This window comes from Oncorhynchus nerka, linkage group LG25 (assembly GCF_034236695.1).
Source record: "Oncorhynchus nerka isolate Pitt River linkage group LG25, Oner_Uvic_2.0, whole genome shotgun sequence".
NCBI classification, from domain to species: Eukaryota; Metazoa; Chordata; class Actinopteri; order Salmoniformes; family Salmonidae; genus Oncorhynchus; species Oncorhynchus nerka.
The window spans coordinates 36516192-36538101 of record NC_088420.1 but is presented as its reverse complement, the minus strand read 5'-3'; the positions used below and the strand labels follow the sequence as shown (position 1 = coordinate 36538101).

The following is a 21910-nucleotide window of genomic DNA, read 5'->3' as shown; positions in this document are numbered from 1 at the left end:
TAAATGACTGGACCAAAGCATGGTACGTGTTCATGATATTTTATTAAATCAGAACACTTGAACAAAAAGAACAAAGAGGAAAACGAACAGTTCTGTAAGGAAACTAAACCATACAGAAAACAACTACCCACAAAACCGATGTGGGAAAAAGCTACCTAAGTATGGTTCCCAATCAGAGACAATGATAGACAGCTGTCAGCGGACTCCGGCCGCAAAACCTGAACCTATAGGGGAGGGTCTGGATGGGCATTTCTCCACAGTGGCGGCTCTGGTGAGGGACATAGACCCCGCTCCCCCTCTGGCTTGGCCCAGCAGGGACCCTCGCCGCCGACCCCGGACTGGGTACCCTCGTAGACAGCCCCGGACTGGAGGGCGCCGCTGGAAGCTCCGGACCGAAGGGCGCCTCTGGACGCTCGGGACTGGAGGGCGTTGCTGGAGGGAGGAGACGCAGAGACAGCCTGGTGCATGGGGCTGCCAGAGGCTGGGGAGACCTACAGGAGGCCTGGTGCGTGGAGGAGGCACCGGATTAACCGGCCTGTGGGGGAGCACTGATCACTTTAGCCCGGCCACTCCAGAGTGCAGGCACAGGTCTAACCGGCCTGTGGGGGAGCACTGGTCACTTTAGCCCGGCCACTCCAGAGTGCAGGCACAGGTCTAACCGGCCTGTGGGGGAGCACTGGTCACTTTAGCCCGGCCACTCCAGAGTGCAGGCACAGGTCTAACCGGCCTGTGGGGGAGCACTGGAGATCTGGTGCTTAACACTCGCACCTCTCCCTTAGGCTCAATGCCCACTTTCGCCCAGAATGGGCGGAGCGCAGGCATAGGGCAAACTGAACCCTCCCAGCGCCCCGGAGACAATGTACGCAGAGCCGGCGCAGGATACCCTGGGCAACAACGTCGCCTATGGGCACAAACCCACCGTCGCTGGGCCAGACAGGACTGGCAAAAATTGCTCTTCACTGACGAGTCGAGGTTTTGTCTCACCAGGGGTGATAATCAGATTTGTGTTTATCATCGAAGGAATGAGCGTTACACCGAGGGCTGTACTCTGGAGCGGTATTGATTTGGAGGTGGAGGGTCCGTCATGGTCTGGGGCGGTGTGTCACAGCATCATCGGACTGAGCCTGTTGTCATTGCAGGCCATCTGAATGCTGTCCGTTACAGGGAAGACATCTTCCTCTCTCATGTGGTACCCTTCCTGCAGGCTCATCCTGACATAACCCTCCAGCATGACAATGCCACCATCCATACTGCTTGTTCTGTGCATGATTTCCTGTAAGACAGGAATGTCAGTGTTCTGCCATGGCCAGCGAAGAGCCCGGATCTCAATCCCATTGAGATTGTCTGGGACCTGTTGGATCGGAGGGTGAGGGCTAGGGCCATTCCCCCCAGAAATGTCCGGGAACTTGCAGGTGCCTTGGTGGAAGAGTGGGGTAACATCTCACAGCAAGAACGGGCAAATATGGTGCAGTCCATAAGGAGGAGATGCACTGCGGTTCTTAATGCAGCTGGTGGCCACACCATATACTGACTGTTACTTTTGACCCCCCCCCTCTTGTTCAGGGACACATTATTCAATTTCTGTTAATCACATGTCTGTGGAACTTGCTCAGTTTATGTCTCAGTTGTTGAATCTTGTTCTGGTCATACAAATAATTACACATGTTAAGTTTGCTGAAAAATGTACGCATTTGCCAGTGAGAGGACGTTTTTTGGGGGCTGAGTTTATATAGTCTGACTAGGCCACTGCTATAGTCTGACTAGGCTATTTATCCTGGATGCACACACACACACACACACACACACAACACACAAAAGAAGACAACGGAGAGTAACAGTAACATTAATCATTAGCACATCAAAGAGTTTCTAATCAATGCTTCTGCCCTAAGAGAGAGAGAAAGAGATAAGTGAACACCCATCTGGCACAGAGAAAGGCTGAAGAAACAAAAGCCCACCAAAACAAAAAATAGAGAAAATATCTGAACACTCTATGACAGTCCCTAGAGCCCTGAATTGGGACAAAAATAGGGCAAGGTCAGGTAGGATATAAACTTTCTCTCTTCTTCAGGTTCATTAAATCATGCTTGTGGACGTCTTCACATACCCGATCTGACAGTGAAAGATGAACATGTCAGAGTAAATGACAAATGTACCTAATTTCATGGATAACGAAGGGGTAATCTATTGATCCTGAGGCCTACTATGGTTCAGATACCTTAGACGAAAAGAATAGCAATGTGGCACAGCTGTTGTATATGCTCCTATATACTTTATTTGTTCTTCAGGCTACAAAATGTTATATTAATATACAGAGAATATGGGACACTTTCTACACCTGGAGAAATGTGGATGTATGTACACTGAGTGTACAAAACATTAAGAACACCTTCTCTTTCCATAGACTAACAAGGTGAAACCAGTTGAAAGCTATAATCCCTTATTGATGTCACTTGTTAAATCCAATTCAATCAGTGTAAGGAGACAGGTTAAAGAAGGATTTTTAATCCTTGAGACAATTGAGACAGGGATTGTGTATGCGTGCCATTCAGAGGGTAAATGGGCAAGACAAAAGATTTAAAGTGGAACTGACAGCATTTAGCAACATGAAATCTTATACAAATCTGTTCATATACACCCCCAGGAAGAATATATCACTTAAAACAAAATATGACAAGTGAGCACTTAGATATGGACATTTTCACAGTTTCATAAATTCCTAGAATGTTTGGGAATTACGTATACTATGGCATTTGTGAAAATTCTATAGCAATTTAGAGTGGGAGTGGCCAAACAAAAACATCTGTCTCATGTAGGACCAGTCTCCACAGAGCTACAGTAAGCCTTTATTTGCAACACAGGCCTGCATTCATTCACTTTGACCTGGACTGTGTTTACATGCAGTTGCAACAGCTCGACATTAGATCATTAGAACGCATTTGCCTAAAGCCACAAAATACACCTGAATGGATTTCTGCAAATATGTAAATACCACTTGGGAGTCATATTGGTCAGTTATCAACAACAAAAAGATCAACAACTAATGCGAACCATGAGCTAAAATATAACGAAAGAGCATTAGATAAACCCATTCAAACTAATGAACTAAATTACACTAATAAACGATGGGGAATTGTAGCCTACTTATTCTTCTGCAGCTTATCTGCCAACAATGAATGCTTGTCCCAACCAAGCACCCAAAGCTAACTAGCTAAATTTGGCTAGCTTGCTAGCTAGCAACCTCCAGACACAGATGAGAGAACACCTTACACTGACCATTTTACTAACCCAGCAGAGCTGGTCGGCTGTTTACATGTTATCTAGAGCATTCGTGACTAACTATTACTTAACTTCTTGGTGACAGGGGGGCAGTATTGAGTAGCTTGGATGAATAAGATGCCCAGAGTAAACTGCCTGCTACTCTGTCCCAGATGCTAATATATGCATATTATTAGTAGTATTGGATGGAAACACTCTGAAGTTTCTAAAACTGTTTGAATGATGTCTGTGAGTATAACAGAATTCAGGCGAAATGGCAGGCGAAAACCTGAGATAAATCCAACCAGGAAGTCTTGAAATCTTAGGTTTGTAGCTTCATTTTCCAATATGCTGTGTCTATGGGGCCAGATTGCACTTCCCAAGGGGTCCAGCAGATTTCAACAGTCTTTAGAAAGTTGTTTGAAGTTTCTATTGTGGAAGGGTGTCGAATAAGAGCTGATTCAACAAGTGGACTAGGCTGAGGCCAATCAGCTGTTTACTGCGCGGTCACGCGGGCACGCCATTCCCTCTTTTTCCTCTGTAATGAATACGCTATTGTCCGGTTGGAATATTATTGAAGATTTATTATAAAAAGACCCTAAGGATTGATTGTAAACATCGTTTGACATGTTTCTACAAACTGTAATGGAACTCTTTTGACTTTTCGTCTGGATTTTGCACTCGCGCATTGTGCCTTTGGAATAGTAAACTAAACGCGTGAACAAAACGGAGGTATTTGGACATAAATATGGACGTAATCGAACAACACAAACATTTCTTGTGGAAATGGGAGTCCTGGGAGTGCATTCCGACGAAGATCAGCAAAGGTAAGTGAAGATTTATAATGCTATTTATGACTTTTGTTGACTCCACAACTTGGCGGGTAACTGTTTGGCTTTGTTTTGTGGCTGAACGCTGTTCTCAGATGATTGAATATTGTGCTTTTTCCGTAAAGCTTTTTTGAAATTTGACACAGCGGTTGTATTAAGAACAAGTTTATCTTTAATTATATGTAAAACATGTATCTTTCATCAAAGTTTATGATGAGTATTTCTGTTATTTGATGAGGCTCTGCAATTTTTTGGGATATAAATATGAACTTGATCGAACAAAACATACATGTATTGTGTAACATTGAGTCCTGGGAGTGTCATCTGATGAAGATCGTCAAAGGTTAGTGATTCATTTTATCTATATTTCTGCTTTTTGTGACACCTTCCTTTGGTTGGAAAATGGCTGAATGCTTTCTGTGACTAGTGGCTGACCTAACATAATGATATGTTCTGCTTTCACCGAAAAGCCTTTTGAAATCGGACACTGTGGTTGGATTATCGAGAAGTGTATTTTTAAAATGGTGTAAAATACTTGCATGGTTGAGGAGATTTAATTATGAGATTTCTGTTGTTTTGAATTTGGCGCCCTGCAATTTCACTGGCTGTTGGCGAGGTGGGGCGCTAGCGTCCTGAACGATCCCAGAGAGGTTAAGTTGCCTCCGTTTACTGCCACTGGCCGGTCATATTCTGTGGGTGCTACGCGTTCGTAAATTCATCAGTTACTCTGCGCTCTGGAACAATCAGACGAGAGTGCTCTGAAATCAGAGAAGATAGCCAGTGAATGTGCGAACGCAATCAATATGATAACTGGATAACAATAGTTCTAGCTAACCAAATGATACCTGCATCTCTAGCTGTGTATAGACACTGAAAACTGATATGAGGGGAAAAAGTCAGTCACTCACCCACTCCTCCAATGACATGACATCCGTCTAACAGCCTTAGTTACATTTGGCCGTTTTTGTCCAAAATATTGAGCCATCTCAAACGGAGGCAGCAGACAATGTCCCAGGCCAGCAGTGATGTGATGTGTGTGTTTGTGTGTGTGTGTTTTGTGTGTGTGTGTGTATACTCTACCTCTTGGATGCTGGGATGTACCGTGAGCAGGTGTGTCCGTCCCAGGCACAGTAGGGGTCTCTTGCGAGGCAGCACTCTGCACACACCTGACCATACAGGTGACATCTGCTCAGTGACACCTGGGCTAGCCCCGCCCCCGAACCCACGTATAGCTGTTGCTATGGAGACAGAGATGGAGAGAACAAACAACCTCAGAGAAGGGTACAGTCTAGGCCACTTTTTTCAACTAATCACCTTGTTACAGTATATGTTGTTGTTTACACTATACTATGGTTCATTGTGGGACAAGAGATCTGTTTTTCTGATCTATGTTTTGGAAAGTGTGTGTGTGTCCATTTGAGTGCACATGTGTGATTTAGTACACCTACATGTCCAGTGGTATATAGTACAGTATCCTCAGAGTTCTAACTTCCAATTAGTATTACTGGAAGTCAAACCCCCTAACTCTAAAGCTCTAAACCTTCAACAACACATGAGAGCGACAGAGAAAATAAAGCGCGAGAGAGAGAGAGAGAGAGAGAGAGAGAGAGAGAGAGAGAGAGAATGTTTTGTATGGATCTGTCGGGACTCGTCTGAACCAGGGATTTCAAAACAAACTCTGAAGGGAAACATGGATAACACTGGGGGCTGGGCTGGGATGAAACCCCCCACACACACACACGCTTTGGCAGATGAAGGGAAGCTGTGATTGGAGTTGAAGGGTCTGCTGACATCCTGTACCCTCAGATAACGAGGGAGGAAAAGAGAGGGGAGGGAGAAGGGGGATAGAAGGGAAAACGAGTGGGAAGGTGGCTCTGGACACTAATGGCATTGAGCCTGATTTACAGTGCCTTCGAAAAGTATTCAGACCCATTCCCTTTTTACACATTTTGTTGGTAACAGCCTTATTCTAAAATGTATTAAGTAAAAAAAATGTCCTCAATCTATACACGCAATATAGCACAATGACAAAGCGAAAACAGGTTTTAGATTTTTTTTGTTAATTTCTTAAAAATTAAAAACAGAAATAACTTATTTACATAAGAATTCAGACACTTTACTATGAGACTCAAAAATTCAGGTGCATCCTGTTTTCATTGATCATCCTTTGATTTGTTTCTACAATTTGATTGGAGTCCACCTGTGGTAAATTCAACTGATTGGACATTATTTGGAAAGGCACACACCTGTCTATATAAGGTCCCCCAGTTGGTAGTGCATGTCAGAGCAAAAACCAAGCAATGAGGTCGAAGGAATTGTCTGTAGAGCTCCGAGACAGGATTAAGTCGAGGCACAGAACTGGGGAAGGTATCAAAAAATGTCTGCAGCATTGAAGGTCCCCAAGAACACAGTGGCCTCCATCATGCTTAAATGGAAGAAGGTTTGAACCACCAAGACTATTCCTAGAGCTGGCCGCCCGGGCAAAATGAACAACCGGGTGAGAAGGGCCTTGGTCAGCGAGGTGACCAAGAACCCAATGGTCACTCTGACAGAGCTTCAGAGTTCCTCTGTAGAGATGGGAGAATCTTCCAGAAGGACAATCATATCTGGAGCACCCCACTAATCAGGCATTTATGTTAGAGTGGCCAGACAGAAGCCACTCCTAGGTTAAGGCACATGACAGCCCGTTTGGAGTTTGCCTAAAGGACTCTCAGACCCTGAGAAACAAGATTCTCTGGTCTGATGAAACCAAAATTGGACTATTTGACCTGAATGCCAAGTGTCACTTCTGAAGGAAACCTGGCACCATCCCTACTTGAAGCACAGTGGTGGCAGCATCATGCTGTGGGGATGTTTGTCAGCAGCAGGGACTGGGAAACTATTCAGGATCAAGGGAAAGATGATCGGAGCAAAGTACAGAGAGATCCTTGATGAAAACCTGCTCAGGACCTCAGACTGGGGCGAAGGTTCATCTTCCAACAGGACAACGACCCTATGCACAAAGCCAAGACAACGCAGGAGTGGCTTTGGAACAAGTCTTTGATTATCCTTGAGTGGCCCAGCCAGAGCCCGGACTTGAATCCGATCGAACATCCTGGGGAGACCTGAAAATAGCTGTACAGTGCCGCTCCTCATCCAAACTGACAGAGCTTGAGAGGATCTGCAGAGAAGAATGGGAGAAACTCAATGACAGCCTATCCCGGCCAAACCCGGACGACGCTGATCCAATTGTGCGCCTCCTTATGGGACTCCCAATCACAGCCGGATGTGATGCAGCCTAGATTCAAACCAGGTACTGCAGTGACACCTCTTGCACTGAGATGCGGTGTCTTAGACAACTGCGCCACTCGGGAGCTTCAATTACAGGTGTGCAAAGCCTGTAGCGTCATACCCAAGAAGACTTGATGCTCTAATCGCTGCCAAAGGCGCTTCAACAAAGTAAATACTTATGTAAATGTAATATTTCAGTTTTAAAAAATGTATACATTTGCAAAAATGTCTAAAAACCTGCTTTTGCTTTGTCATTATGGGGTACTGTGTGTAGATTGATGAGAGGAAAAAAAACGATTTCATACATTTTAGAATAAGGCTGGAAAGTAACAACATGGGGAAAGTCAAGGGTTGTGAATACTTTCCAAAAGCACTATACTGTAGCTAACTGATACAATTAGGGAGGGTGGAGATGGAAAGGAGGGATAGAGAAGAGGGGTGTTCTTACCTGTTTCGAAGAGATCTCCATACTCAGGATTGGAGTGGGAGTCTGGAGGAGAAAGTAACCATTATCTCCACTACACACACAGACACACAGATGCATACTTTAATACAGAGAACAGTTAGCTAATTAGTTCTGCTTGGGAAAAACCAAGCTCTCTTTCCTTCTACAGAGCTGACTTCATGTTTGGGAGGTCAACCAATAAGTCTGTGAATCAATGTGAGAAAAGGAACTCCCTCTGTCTCTGTAATACTAGACGAACACACCATCTCTCCTCTCTGTACCCCTAGATCTACTGCTGTGTGTTTAGAATAGGACATTCATATTTTACTGCTGTTTGATGAGCTGACAACCCCTTGAGAGAAACCACTACAGTGTTTGTCTTCAAAAAGTTCACGTCGGGTTTAAACAGGCTTTGGGGGAACAGAATGAACTTTCTGAGTGTGTTTCTTACCTGGAACACCTGGAGTTCCTCCAAAATCACCTCCTCAGTGGACCAATTCTCCTGAGTGATGCTCACCACCTTCAGCACTGACCCAGCATCTGAACACACACGCACGCACACACACACACACACACACACATCTTCTCGTTTGGAAACTTTCTATTGAGAGAGTTCTGCTGAAATGGGACTATTAGCTCCAAACAGACTATGATGTTGAAGAGCTCTGAGCATTAGAGCAAAGATAAGGGGTTCATGGAGCTCATACTACACTGAAGATGATACCTATTGCAACCGAACCCAGTCTCCAACATTCAAACAGACTTCAAACACATCAATATTAGAACAGAAAAAATGTATGTAGGTGTTCGTGTGCGTCTGAACATGTGTGTGTTGGAATCTCTCACCTGTACCCAGAAACATGATTTCATACTGTCCATCCTCAGCCATGACGCGGTCCACCACTATCTGTGTCAGTGTGTAGTCGACACGTACACGTGTGAACACGGGCCGGCCGGTCAGGGGGTAGACAGAGCGGAACATGAGTGGGTGGAAGCGGATGAAGCTGACCACCTCGTCTGAGAAGTCCTTGGTGGTTTTTATCCTGGGGTCATATGTCTTACTGGGACACTGAGGAAGGAAGACACTGTCAGTTTCTGAAGAGAGATATCAAATAATGTGTTGTTTCAGAGACTAAATGAGATCAACTAACACAATTTATCTGGAGGTATTAGATGGCAGTAGAAAGATCAGTCAAGATCAGTCAAGATAAAGACGTGGTTGTCTACCTTAAAGCAAATACTAACCTAGGTACCTACTGGTAAAGACAGACATTTTTGGGATTCGCTGTCATCAAAGTGCTTGTCATATTTTTTCAGGTTGGCCAGTGGCCTCTGAATAATAGGTATGTGTCCCCCTCTGGTGGTGACATGTGGTACTCCATTAAATTAAGTTAATCTGGAGCACACATTAATAAACCATCACTTTATGGCCCTATGCTTGTTGACGCTGGATTCTCACTCACTCACTCACAATCTTGTTAACTAACCTTGTGGGGACATACAATTGATTCCCATTCAAAATCCTATTTTCCCTAACATCTAAACCTAACCCTAATTCTAACCTTAACACTAATTCTAACCTTAACTCTAAACCCCCTATAAATAGGCTTTTACCTTGTGGGGACTGACAAAATGTCCCCATATGGTCAAATATTTAGTTTATTACTATTATTTTGGGGATTTCTGGTCCCCACAAGTGTAGTTCAACATGTCCATAGCAGGGTAGTGTTTTTCATCATTAATCTTGTTCTGGAGGGAGCCCTGTAGAGAAGTCATTAGTTGACAGTGAAAATTTCACATTTTAGTCATTAAGCAGATGTTCTTATCCAGAGTGACTTACAGTAATGGATACATTTTAATTTTTACTAGTCCCCCTTGGGAATCAAACCCACAACCCTGAGTGCCATGCTCTACCAACTAAACCCCACAATGTCATGAAATCGGATTTTAAACCTAACCCTAACCTTAACCACACTGCTCACCCTAACGCTTAACCCTAACCTTAAATTAAGACCAAAAACCCCCCCCCCAAAATCCTGCATTTTTCCAATATAGCCATTTTTACTTTGCAGCTGGCCCATCTAACAAAAATCACTCAGTTCTGCCTTAAGGACAAGACTCATCCCAATAAACGTCCACCTGTACACACACACACAGTCACAGTACCTCATGTTAATCAGTTCTACAAACACTGCGTAACAGGACACATACGACGGTGATCACCGTGACGACTTAGTGACATCATCAAAGCTGCCCCCCAGACTGACGTTTATTATTGTTCATCAAGACAGGGACTGGGTAATATATCACACACACACACACACACACACACACACACACACACACACACACACACACACACACACACACACACACACACACACACACACACACAGACAAACACTTGCATGCTTCCACATATAAACGTAGACTTCTGTCAGACTCTCACAGACTATTAATTAATTATGTGCACAGGCACATGCAATAGATAGGTGTTTATTATTGTTAATCAGGACTGGTTCATACATCAGGATTGGGTCATATTGTAAGCCATTTAAGAGGGGTCTTTCTAAATAATCCTGGACAGAAACAATATTCAGTCTGCTTTCAGGCAGGAGGGAAATGGAGCGGGGTTAGCAGAGATGAGCGTGTTTGTTTGTGTACCGTTCCAGGGCGAGGGTAAGGTATTCTCCCCTCGTATTCTACCCAGTATTCCGTCTGCTTTCAGGCAGGAGGGAAATGGAGCGGGGTTAGCAGAGATGAGCGTGTTTGTTTGTGTACCGTTCCAGGGCGAGGGTAAGGTATTCTCCCCTCGTATTCTACCCAGTATTCAGTCTGCTTTCAGGCAGGAGGGAAATGGAGCGGGTATGGTTAGCAGAGATGAGCGTGTTTGTTTGTGTACCATTCCAGGGTGAGGGTAAGGTATTCTCCCCTCGTATTCTACCCAGTATTCAGTCTGCTTTCAGGCAGGAGGGAAATGGAGCGGGGTTAGCAGAGATGAGCGTGTTTGTTTGTGTACCGTTCCAGGGCGAGGGTAAGGTATTCTCCCCTCGTATTCTACCCAGTATTCAGTCTGCTTTCAGGCAGGAGGGAAATGGAGCGGGGTTAGCAGAGGTGAGCGTGTTTGTTTGTGTACCGTTCCAGGGCGAGGGTAAGGTATTCTCCCCTCGTATTCTACCCAGTATTCAGTCTGCTTTCAGGCAGGAGGGAAATGGAGCGAGTATGGTTAGCAGAGATGAGCGTGTTTGTTTGTGTACCGTTCCAGGGTGAGGGTAAGGTATTCTCCCCAGTATTCAGTCTGCTTTCAGGCAGGAGGGAAATGGAGCGGGGTTAGCAGAGATGAGCGTGTTTGTTTGTGTACCGTTCCAGGGCGAGGGTAAGGTATTCTCCCCTCGTATTCTACCCAGTATTCAGTCTGCTTTCAGGCAGGAGGGAAATGGAGCAGGGTTAGCAGAAATGAGCGTGTTTGTTTGTGTACCGTTCCAGGGCGAGGGTAAGGTATTCTCCCCTCGTATTCTACCCAGTATTCAGTCTGCTTTCAGGCAGGAGGGAAATGGAGCGGGTATGGTTAGCAGAGATGAGCGTGTTTGTTTGTGTACCGTTCCAGGGTGAGGGTAAGGTATTCTCCCCTCGTATTCTACCCAGTATTCAGTCTGCTTTCAGGCAGGAGGGAAATGGAGCGGGGTTAGCAGAGATGAGCGTGTTTGTTTGTGTACCATTCCAGGGCGAGGGTAAGGTATTCTCCCCTCGTATTCTACCCAGTATTCAGTCTGCTTTCAGGCAGGAGGGAAATGGAGCGGGTATGGTTAGCAGAGATGAGCGTGTTTGTTTGTGTACCGTTCCAGGGCGAGGGTAAGGTATTCTCCCCTCGTATTCTACCCAGTATTCAGTCTGCTTTCAGGCAGGAGGGAAATGGAGCGGGGTTAGCAGAGATGAGCGTGTTTGTTTGTGTACCGTTCCAGGGCGAGGGTAAGGTATTCTCCCTCGTATTCTACCCAGTATTCAGTCTGCTTTCAGGCAGGAGGGAAATGGAGCGGGTATGGTTAGCAGAGATGAGCGTGTTTGTTTGTGTACCATTCCAGGGCGAGGGTAAGGTATTCTCCCCTCGTATTCTACCCAGTATTCAGTCTGCTTTCAGGCAGGAGGGAAATGGAGCGGGTTAGCAGAGATGAGCGTGTTTGTTTGTGTACCGTTCCAGGGCGAGGGTAAGGTATTCTCCCTCGTATTCTACCCAGTATTCAGTCTGCTTTCAGGCAGGAGGGAAATGGAGCGGTATGGTTAGCAGAGATGAGCGTGTTTGTTTGTGTACCGTTCAGGGTGAGGGTAAGGTATTCTCCCCAGTATTCAGTCTGCTTTCAGGCAGGAGGGAAATGGAGCGGGGTTAGCAGAGATGAGCGTGTTTGTTTGTGTACCGTTCCAGGGCGAGGGTAAGGTATTCTCCCCTCGTATTCTACCCAGTATTCAGTCTGCTTTCAGGCAGGAGGGAAATGGAGCAGGGTTAGCAGAGATGAGCGTGTTTGTTTGTGTACCGTTCCAGGGCGAGGGTAAGGTATTCTCCCCTCGTATTCTACCCAGTATTCAGTCTGCTTTCAGGCAGGAGGGAAATGGAGCGGGTATGGTTAGCAGAGATGAGCGTGTTTGTTTGTGTACCGTTCCAGGGCGAGGGTAAGGTATTCTCCCCTCGTATTCTACCCAGTATTCAGTCTGCTTTCAGGCAGGAGGGAAATGGAGCGGGGTTAGCAGAGATGAGCGTGTTTGTTTGTGTACCGTTCCAGGGCGAGGGTAAGGTATTCTCCCAGGCAGGAAATCGTATTCTACCCAGTATTCAGTCTGCTTTCAGGCAGGAGGGAAATGGAGCGGGTATGGTTAGCAGAGATGAGCGTGTTTGTTTGTGTACCGTTCCAGGGCGAGGGTAAGGTATTCTCCCCAGTATTCAGTCTGCTTTCAGGCAGGAGGGAAATGGAGCGGGGTTAGCAGAGATGAGCGTGTTTGTTTGTGTACCGTTCCAGGGCGAGGGTAAGGTATTCTCCCCTCGTATTCTACCCAGTATTCAGTCTGCTTTCAGGCAGGAGGGAAATGGAGCGGGGTTAGCAGAGGTGAGCGTGTTTGTTTGTGTACCGTTCCAGGGCGAGGGTAAGGTATTCTCCCCAGTATTCAGTCTGCTTTCAGGCAGGAGGGAAATGGAGCGGGTATGGTTAGCAGAGATGAGCGTGTTTGTTTGTGTACCGTTCCAGGGCGAGGGTAAGGTATTCTCCCCTCGTATTCTACCCAGTATTCAGTCTGCTTTCAGGCAGGAGGGAAATGGAGCGGGGTTAGCAGAGATGAGCGTGTTTGTTTGTGTACCGTTCCAGGGCGAGGGTAAGGTATTCTCCCCTCGTATTCTACCCAGTATTCAGTCTGCTTTCAGGCAGGAGGAAATGGAGCAGGGTTAGCAGAGATGAGCGTGTTTGTTTGTGTACCGTTCCAGGGCGAGGTAAGGTATTCTCCCTCGTATTCTACCCAGTATTCAGTCTGCTTTCAGGCAGGAGGGAAATGGAGCGGGTATGGTTAGCAGAGATGAGCGTGTTTGTTTGTGTACCGTTCCAGGGCGAGGGTAAGGTATTCTCCCCTCGTATTCTACCCAGTATTCAGTCTGCTTTCAGGCAGGAGGGAAATGGAGCGGGGTTAGCAGAGATGAGCGTGTTTGTTTGTGTACCGTTCCAGGGCGAGGGTAAGGTATTCTCCCCAGTCTGCTTTCATTCTACCCAGTATTCAGTCTGCTTTCAGTCTGCAGGCAGGGGAAATGGAGCGGGTATGGTTAGCAGAGATGAGCGTGTTTGTTTGTGTACCGTTCCAGGGCGAGGGTAAGGTATTCTCCCCTCGTATTCTACCCAGTATTCAGTCTGCTTTCAGGCAGGAGGGAAATGGAGCGGGGTTAGCAGAGATGAGCGTGTTTGTTTGTGTACCGTTCCAGGGCGAGGGTAAGGTATTCTCCCCTCGTATTCTACCCAGTATTCAGTCTGCTTTCAGGCAGGAGGGAAATGGAGCGGGGTTAGCAGAGATGAGCGTGTTTGTTTGTGTACCGTTCCAGGGCGAGGGTAAGGTATTCTCCCCTCGTATTCTACCCAGTATTCAGTCTGCTTTCAGGCAGGAGGGAAATGGAGCGGGTATGGTTAGCAGAGATGAGCGTGTTTGTTTGTGTACCGTTCCAGGGCGAGGGTAAGGTATTCTCCCCTCGTATTCTACCCAGTATTCAGTCTGCTTTCAGGCAGGAGGGAAATGGAGCGGGGTTAGCAGAGATGAGCGTGTTTGTTTGTGTACCGTTCCAGGGCGAGGGTAAGGTATTCTCCCCTCGTATTCTACCCAGTATTCAGTCTGCTTTCAGGCAGGAGGGAAATGGAGCAGGGTTAGCAGAGATGAGCGTGTTTGTTTGTGTACCGTTCCAGGGCGAGGGTAAGGTATTCTCCCCTCGTATTCTACCCAGTATTCAGTCTGCTTTCAGGCAGGAGGGAAATGGAGCGGGTATGGTTAGCAGAGATGAGCGTGTTTGTTTGTGTACCGTTCCAGGGCGAGGGTAAGGTATTCTCCCCTCGTATTCTACCCAGTATTCAGTCTGCTTTCAGGCAGGAGGGAAATGGAGCGGGGTTAGCAGAGATGAGCGTGTTTGTTTGTGTACCGTTCAGGGCGAGGGTAAGGTATTCTCCCCTCGTATTCTACCCAGTATTCAGTCTGCTTTCAGGCAGGAGGAAATGGAGCAGGGTTAGCAGAGATGAGCGTGTTTGTTTGTGTACCGTTCCAGGGCGAGGGTAAGGTATTCTCCCCTCGTATTCTACCCAGTATTCAGTCTGCTTTCAGGCAGGAGGGAAATGGAGCGGGTATGGTTAGCAGAGATGAGCGTGTTTGTTTGTGTACCGTTCCAGGGCGAGGGTAAGAGATATTCTACCCTCGTATTCTACCCTCGTACTACCAGTATTCAGTCTGCTTTCAGGCAGGAGGGAAATGGAGCGGGGTTAGCAGAGATGAGCGTGTTTGTTTGTGTACCGTTCCAGGGCGAGGGTAAGGTATTCTCCCCTCGTATTCTACCCAGTATTCAGTCTGCTTTCAGGCAGGAGGGAAATGGAGCGGGTATGGTTAGCAGAGATGAGCGTGTTTGTTTGTGTACCGTTCCAGGGCGAGGGTAAGGTATTCTCCCCTCGTATTCTACCCAGCGATGGTCAGGTCCCTCCTTGTGAGCGTAGGGTCCGTTGAACACAGCTCGTATGTCAGCCATGCTGTACACACACACCGCCGAGCCGCGGAACACAGAGCTGGGGGAGAAACACAGTACAATGCAGTAAGTATATTATAGTGGGAGAAATAAGCTGAGAGGTAGAGACATGTCTCAGTAAGGTATGGCGTAAGGTTTAGTGTACTAAGTGTCATTTTACCTGGAGGTGGTGAAGATTCCATACACTACAGGGTTCTTCTCATCTCTAGAGGGAAGCATGAATATGTCCTCTACAACACACGCGCACACACACACACACACACACACACACACACACACACACACACACAAAAGTTAAGAATGTGGCGTTGTGCGTGTGTCGACGTGGAAGCATGTCAGGTGTGCGTGTGTGTATGTGTCTTACGGAGCTCGTCAAAGTGTGTGTCCACTCCTTCGGGTCCAGGGATGGAACACACCAGTCTGGCTTTGAGGAACGTCGTCCACTTATTGGTCAGACTCCTCAACCCTCCCACGTCATTCTGAATTACAACCACAACACAACCATAACACAACCATAGTCTGACACACGAATACAACTGAAATCGGGTTTAAAACCATAGTCCAAAGACCTGACATACTGTAACAAGCACAACAGAACTGCACACCCTTTTACAGACCTTGAAATCCTAAACTCCTGTTTGAGACTAGTTTAAATAAACCCAGGTGAAGTTAGACACATGTCCCCGTTTACATGTGATTATTCAACTGGCAGAGGAACGAGGCTCATTAACGGTAATGATGACGGCAGTCACAATAAACTGAAAGGATGGAGAGAGGACTGAAAAGGGAAAATTACTGACAAGGAGGAGAGAATATGGTAGAGGGATTTAGTAAAACAAGAATAACAGTCCGAAGGAGGAGAGAATATGGTAGAGGGATTTAGTAAAACAAGAATAACAGTCCGAAGGAGGAGAGAATATGGTAGAGGGATTTAGTAAAACAAGAATAACAGTCCCAAGGAGGAGAGAATATGGTAGAGGGATTTAGTAAAACAAGAATAACAGTCCCAAGGAGGAGAGAATATGGTAGAGGGATTTAGTAAAACAAGAATAACAGTCCGAAGGAGGAGAGAATATGGTAGAGGGATTTAGTAAAACAAGAATAACAGTCCGAAGGAGGAGAGAATATGGTAGAGGGATTTAGTAAAACAAGAATAACAGTCCGAAGGAGGAGAGAATATGGTAGAGGGATTTAGTAAAACAAGAATAACAGTCCCAAGGAGGAGAGAATATGGTAGAGGGATTTAGTAAAACAAGAATAACAGTCCCAAGGAGGAGAGAATATGGTAGAGGGATTTAGTAAAACAAGAATAACAGTCCGAAGGAGGAGAGAATATGGTAGAGGGATTTAGTAAAACAAGAATAACAGTCCGAAGGAGGAGAGAATATGGTAGAGGGATTTAGTAAAACAAGAATAACAGTCCGAAGGAGGAGAGAATATGGTAGAGGGATTTAGTAAAACAAGAATAACAGTCCCAAGGAGGAGAGAATCCAAGAATAACAGGAGGAGAGAATATGGTAGAGGGATTTAGTAAAACAAGAATAACAGTCCCAAGGAGGAGAGAATATGGTAGAGGGATTTAGTAAAACAAGAATAACAGTCCGAAGGAGGAGAGAATATGGTAGAGGGATTTAGTAAAACAAGAATAACAGTCCCAAGGAGGAGAGAATATGGTAGAGGGATTTAGTAAAACAAGAATAACAGTCCGAAGGAGGAGAGAATATGGTAGAGGGATTTAGTAAAACAAGAATAACAGTCCGAAGGAGGAGAGAATATGGTAGAGGGATTTAGTAAAACAAGAATAACAGTCCGAAGGAGGAGAGAATATGGTAGAGGGATTTAGTAAAACAAGAATAACAGTCCGAAGGAGGAGAGAATATGGTAGAGGGATTTAGTAAAACAAGAATAACAGTCCGAAGGAGGAGAGAATATGGTAGAGGGATTTAGTAAAACAAGAATAACAGTCCGAAGGAGGAATTGAAGCAAGAGAAAAGGAGAGAAATAAAAATATAAAAAAATAGAAAGATGAGGGAAGAAGAATTGAAGGTAAACTAGCGAGTTCATTAATTATGCAGATATTCTAATTAGCATATGTATACCCTTGGCTGAGTGCTCTTCTCAATAAAACAGTGCTTTTCTCAGGGCTAGGGCAGGAGTACTCAAGTATATCTCAAGTACAGGGCCCCTTTATCCAGGACAAGGGCCCTAGACTAGCCTCCCTATTACACTCGGCCTGGAGTCTTAAATAGACACACAATTATAAAAACTGTTCGGATAATGGCTTTAGTGTTTTCTAAATGGGATTATCTTCAATCGAAGCTCTGTTATTCCATTTGTCCAGAGAGGAACCCCTCTATTGTCAGCTGTAGACACAGGAAAAGGAATCACCAGCCTTACAGCTTACTCCTCAATCATAACCACTCCAAGTGCCTGAAACTGGGAATGTTGCAATGGAGCTTGGAATTTTTATTGTGGGAAGATGTGGCGACATAACTCAGTACAGGGACAGTCTCCCCACTACCCAAAAATACCAAACCTCACATAGCTGGGAACTGAAACTGAATCTCTACCAGCAGCGGCCAGGAGCTTCCAACAACAAGTCTGGGTGCAGACTTTTGTTCCAGCCAAGAAGTAACACACCTGATTCAATGAAACAATCTGCTGTAGTCATAGAACTACACTCAAAAAAAACTGCTGTTTTTACCATAACTTACTGGCAGCCAGTTTACCTGTAAGTTACTGTAAAAAAAAAGTACAATATGTTTACCGTAAATTCCAAAGAAACTTTGGCTTAACAGTACACTACTGCAAACTTTACCGCAGGGGTCTTCAACCTTTTCTTGCCCAGGGACCCCTATCATACGTTTGCACAAACATGACAAACTCTGCTCTTGTATTATCATCAGGTGAATGATAATGGCAAGACAAAGTAATCAATTACAAAATAGATTATAATTGGATGAAGTGTAAACTCTAACATAGTCTATTATACAGAATGGTAACCCCAAACACATGTTTGCTAAGAGCAGCTGTTACCTGGTTAAACAAAGGTTAGCCATGTTTTGGCAAAAAGTATTGTTCAAGTCAAGAAAGCTTACCACACACTTGCCACACTATTCACGGGTGCTTTTTCAAAGCCTATGTCAGATATACCAGTGTAATTGCAATCCAAATAGTGTAATTCAAAATGTGTTTATTCTGTTGATGCTAGTGATATTCATAAAAATATTGGAATAAAATCTTCTTTCTATTTTCGATGTTAAAACAATGTTTATTAGGAATTTACAGTAACATACTGTATCTTTTTTATAGTAATTTACAGGCAACTGGCTGCCAGTAAGTTACCATAAACACAACAGGATTCTTTTTACAGTGTAGAATGAGATTCTATTTCAAAGGCTGTAGTCTCCATCAAGCCCCCAGCAAGCCTGAGTAGAGCTGCTGCTGTCTTGCTTCATTCATTCAGCTCCTTCAGAACCGTGAACATGGAAGGAGTAAGAGCTACAGGTAGGGGCTAGGGACTAGAGGTACAGTGCCTTCCAAAAGTATTCATTCCCCTTTGCATTTTTCCCACTTTGTTGCATTACAACCTGTAATTTAAATGGATTTTTATTTGGATTTCATGTAAAGGACACAAAATAGTCCAAATTGGTGAAGTGAAATGAAGAAAATAACTTGTGAATAACTGTGAAAACAGAAAAGTGGTGCGTACATATGTATTCACACCCTTTGCTATGAAGCCCCTAAATAAGATCTGGTGCAAACAATTACCTTCAGAAGTCACATAATTTGTTAAATAAAGTCCACCTGTGTGCAATCTAAGTGTCACATAATCTGTCACATGATCTCAATATACAGTATATACAACTGTTCTGAAAGGCCCCAGAGTCTGCAACACCACTAAGAGTGCAAGAGGCACCACCAAGCAAGCGGCACCATGAAGACCAAGGAGCTCTCCAAAGTTGTGGAGAAGTACAGATCAGGGTTGGGTTATAACAAAAATATCCGAAACTTTGAACATCCCACAGAGCACCATTAAATCCATTATTTAAAAAATGGAAAGAATATGGCACCACAACAAACCTGCCAAGAGAGGGCCGCCCACCAAAGGTCAAGGATCAGGCAAGGAGTGCACTAATCAGAGAGGCAACAAAGAGTCCAAAGATAACCCTGAAGGAGCTACAACCACAGCGGAGATTGGAGTATCTGTCCATAGGACCACTTTAACCTCTTCAACCTATGGGGGCGCTATGTCATTATTGGATAAAAAGACGTGCCCGTTTTAAGCGCAATATTTTCTCACAAAAAGATGCTCGACTATGCATGGGATTGACAGCCTTGGAAAGACAGAACTCTGACGTTTCCAAAATTGCAAAGATATTATCTGTGAGTGCCCCAGAACTAATGCTACAGGCGAAACCAAGATGAAGTTTCATACAGGAAATGCCCCAGATTCTGAAGGCGCTGTGTTCCAATGTCTCCTTATATGGCTGTGAATGCGCCAGGAATGAGCCTGCGCTTTCTGTCGTTTCCCCAAGGTGTCTGCAGCATTGTGACGTGTTTGTAGGCATATCATTGGAAGATTGACCATAAGAGACTACATTTACCTGGTGTCCCGCCCGGTGTCCTGTGTCAAAATTATTGCGTAATCTGTAGGTCCATGCGCGTTCCATTTCTTCAGAAGAGAAAGTCAACTGCCACGACGGATTTTATCGTCGATAGATATGTGAAAAACACCTTGAGGATTGATTCTAAACATCGGTTTGCCATGTTTCTGTCGATATTATGGAGTTAATTTGGAAAAAAGTTCGCGTTTTAATGACTTAATATTATTATTATATATTTTTTTCCCTTACCCAAACGTGATGAACAAAACGGAGCGATTAGTCGACACAAATAATATTTTTTGTAAAAACGGAACATTTGGTATCTAACTGAGAGTCTCCTCATTGAAAACATCTGAAGTTCTTCAAAGGTAAATGATTTTATTTGAATTCTTTTCTGTTTTTTGTGAAAATGTTGCATGCTGAAAGAGAGGCATAATCCTATGCTAGGCTATCAATACTGTTACACAAATGCTTGTTTAGCTATGGATCAAAAGCATATTTTGAAAATCTGAGATGACAGTGTTGTTAACAAAAGTCTAAGCTTGAGAGCAAATAGATTAATTTCATTTCATTTGCGATTTTCATGAATAGTTAACGTTGTGTTATGCTAATGAGCTTGCGGATAGATTTACACAATCCTGGATACAGGTTTTTTTCCGTAGCTAAACGTGACGCAGAAAACGGAGCGATTTGTCCTAAACAAATAATCTTTCAGGAAAAACGGAACATTTGCTATCTGAGAGTCTCCTCATTGAAAACATCCGAAGTTCTTCAAAGGTAAATTATTTTATTTGAATGCTTTTCTGGTTTTTGTGGAAAATGTTGCATGCTGAAAGAGAAGCATAATCCTATGCTTGGCTATCAATACTGTTACACAAATGCTTGTTTAGCTATGGTTCAAAAGCATATTTTGAAAATCTGAGATGACAGTGTTGTTAACAAAAGTCTAAGCTTGAGAGCAAATAGATTAATTTCATTTCATTTGCGATTTTCATGAATAGTTAACGTTGCGTTATGGTAATGAGCTTGAGTTTGTAGTCACTATACCGGATCCGGGATGGCTCGACGCAAGAAGTTAAGCCATACACTCCACAGACCTGGGTTATATGGTCTTTAAGCCATTGCTTAATAAAGAAAGAAATAAGCAAACATGTTTGGTGTTCGCCGAAAGGCATGTTGGAGACTCCCCAAACATATGGAACAAGGTACTCTGGTCAGCTTTATGGCCATCAAGGAAAACTCTATGTCTAGCGCAAAGCCAACATCTCTCATCACCCCGATAACAACACCCCACATGCTGTGGGGATGTTTTTCATCGGCAGGGACAGGGAAACTGGTCAGAATTGAAGGAATGATGGATGGAGCTAAATACAGGGAAATTCTCGAGGGAAACCTGTTTCAGTCTTCCAGAGATTTAAAGACTTGGACGGAGGTTCACCTTCCAGCAAGACAATAACCCTAAGCATACTACTAAAGCAACACTTGGAATGGCCTAGCCAAAGCCAAGACCTCAATCCAATTAAGAATCTGTGGTATGACTTAAAGATTGCTGTACACCAAAGGAACCCATCCAACTTGAAGGAGCTAGAGCAGTTTTGCCTTGAAGAATGGGCAAAAATCCCAGTGGCTAGATGTGCCAAGCTTATAGAGACATACCCCAAGAGACTGGCAGCTGTAATTGCTGCAAAAGATGGCTTTACAAAGTATTGACTTTGGGGGGTGAATAGTTATGCACGCTTTTTTTCTGTTTTTCTTTTTTCAGTTTTTTGGTGTCTAGGCAGTGGTAGGCATGTTGTGTAAATCAAATGATTCAACCCCCCCCCAAAAAATCTATTTTAATTCCAGGTTGTAAGGGAACAAAATAGGAAAAATACCAAGGGGAGTGAATACTTTCACAAGTCACTGTAGAACCTAAAGAATGGGTAGGGGGCTAGAGTAGGTGCAGGACCAATATGGGACTGGACCAACTATCCTACTGTCATCCTTACAAAAAATATGAGGTTTCACGTTAAAAACGCTCACATGCGAAAAAAGGATATGCAGTTTTACTTGTGAAAAACATTTACATGTAAAAATCACATTTGCCTTTTCACAGGTAAAATAACTCCACATGCGAAAATCTTACTTTCACATGCAGAATTGCAAGTTCACATGTGAAAAACAATGTGAAAAAATCAAATTTGCAGTCTCATATGTGAAGCACTTTCACGTGATTGTGAGAAAACTCCACCTTTACTCCACTGTTTGTGAACAA

The 21910-nt window shown here is 44.4% G+C and overlaps 1 protein-coding gene across 1 annotated transcript in view; it reads right to left on the bottom strand.

Moving 5' to 3' along the window:
• LOC115109459 (semaphorin-3D-like) overlaps positions 1–21910 on the bottom strand; it is a 77611-nt gene that overhangs the window by 17160 nt on the left and 38541 nt on the right. Inside the window, exons 9-15 of the mRNA XM_029634363.2 lie at positions 15414–15528; positions 15210–15279; positions 14945–15089; positions 8650–8872; positions 8255–8343; positions 7807–7848; positions 5169–5326 (exon numbers count right to left, since the gene is read on the bottom strand). Of these exons, the coding sequence (XP_029490223.1) occupies positions 5169–5326; positions 7807–7848; positions 8255–8343; positions 8650–8872; positions 14945–15089; positions 15210–15279; positions 15414–15528 (842 nt within the window). The remainder of the gene's footprint in view (positions 1–5168; positions 5327–7806; positions 7849–8254; positions 8344–8649; positions 8873–14944; positions 15090–15209; positions 15280–15413; positions 15529–21910) is intronic.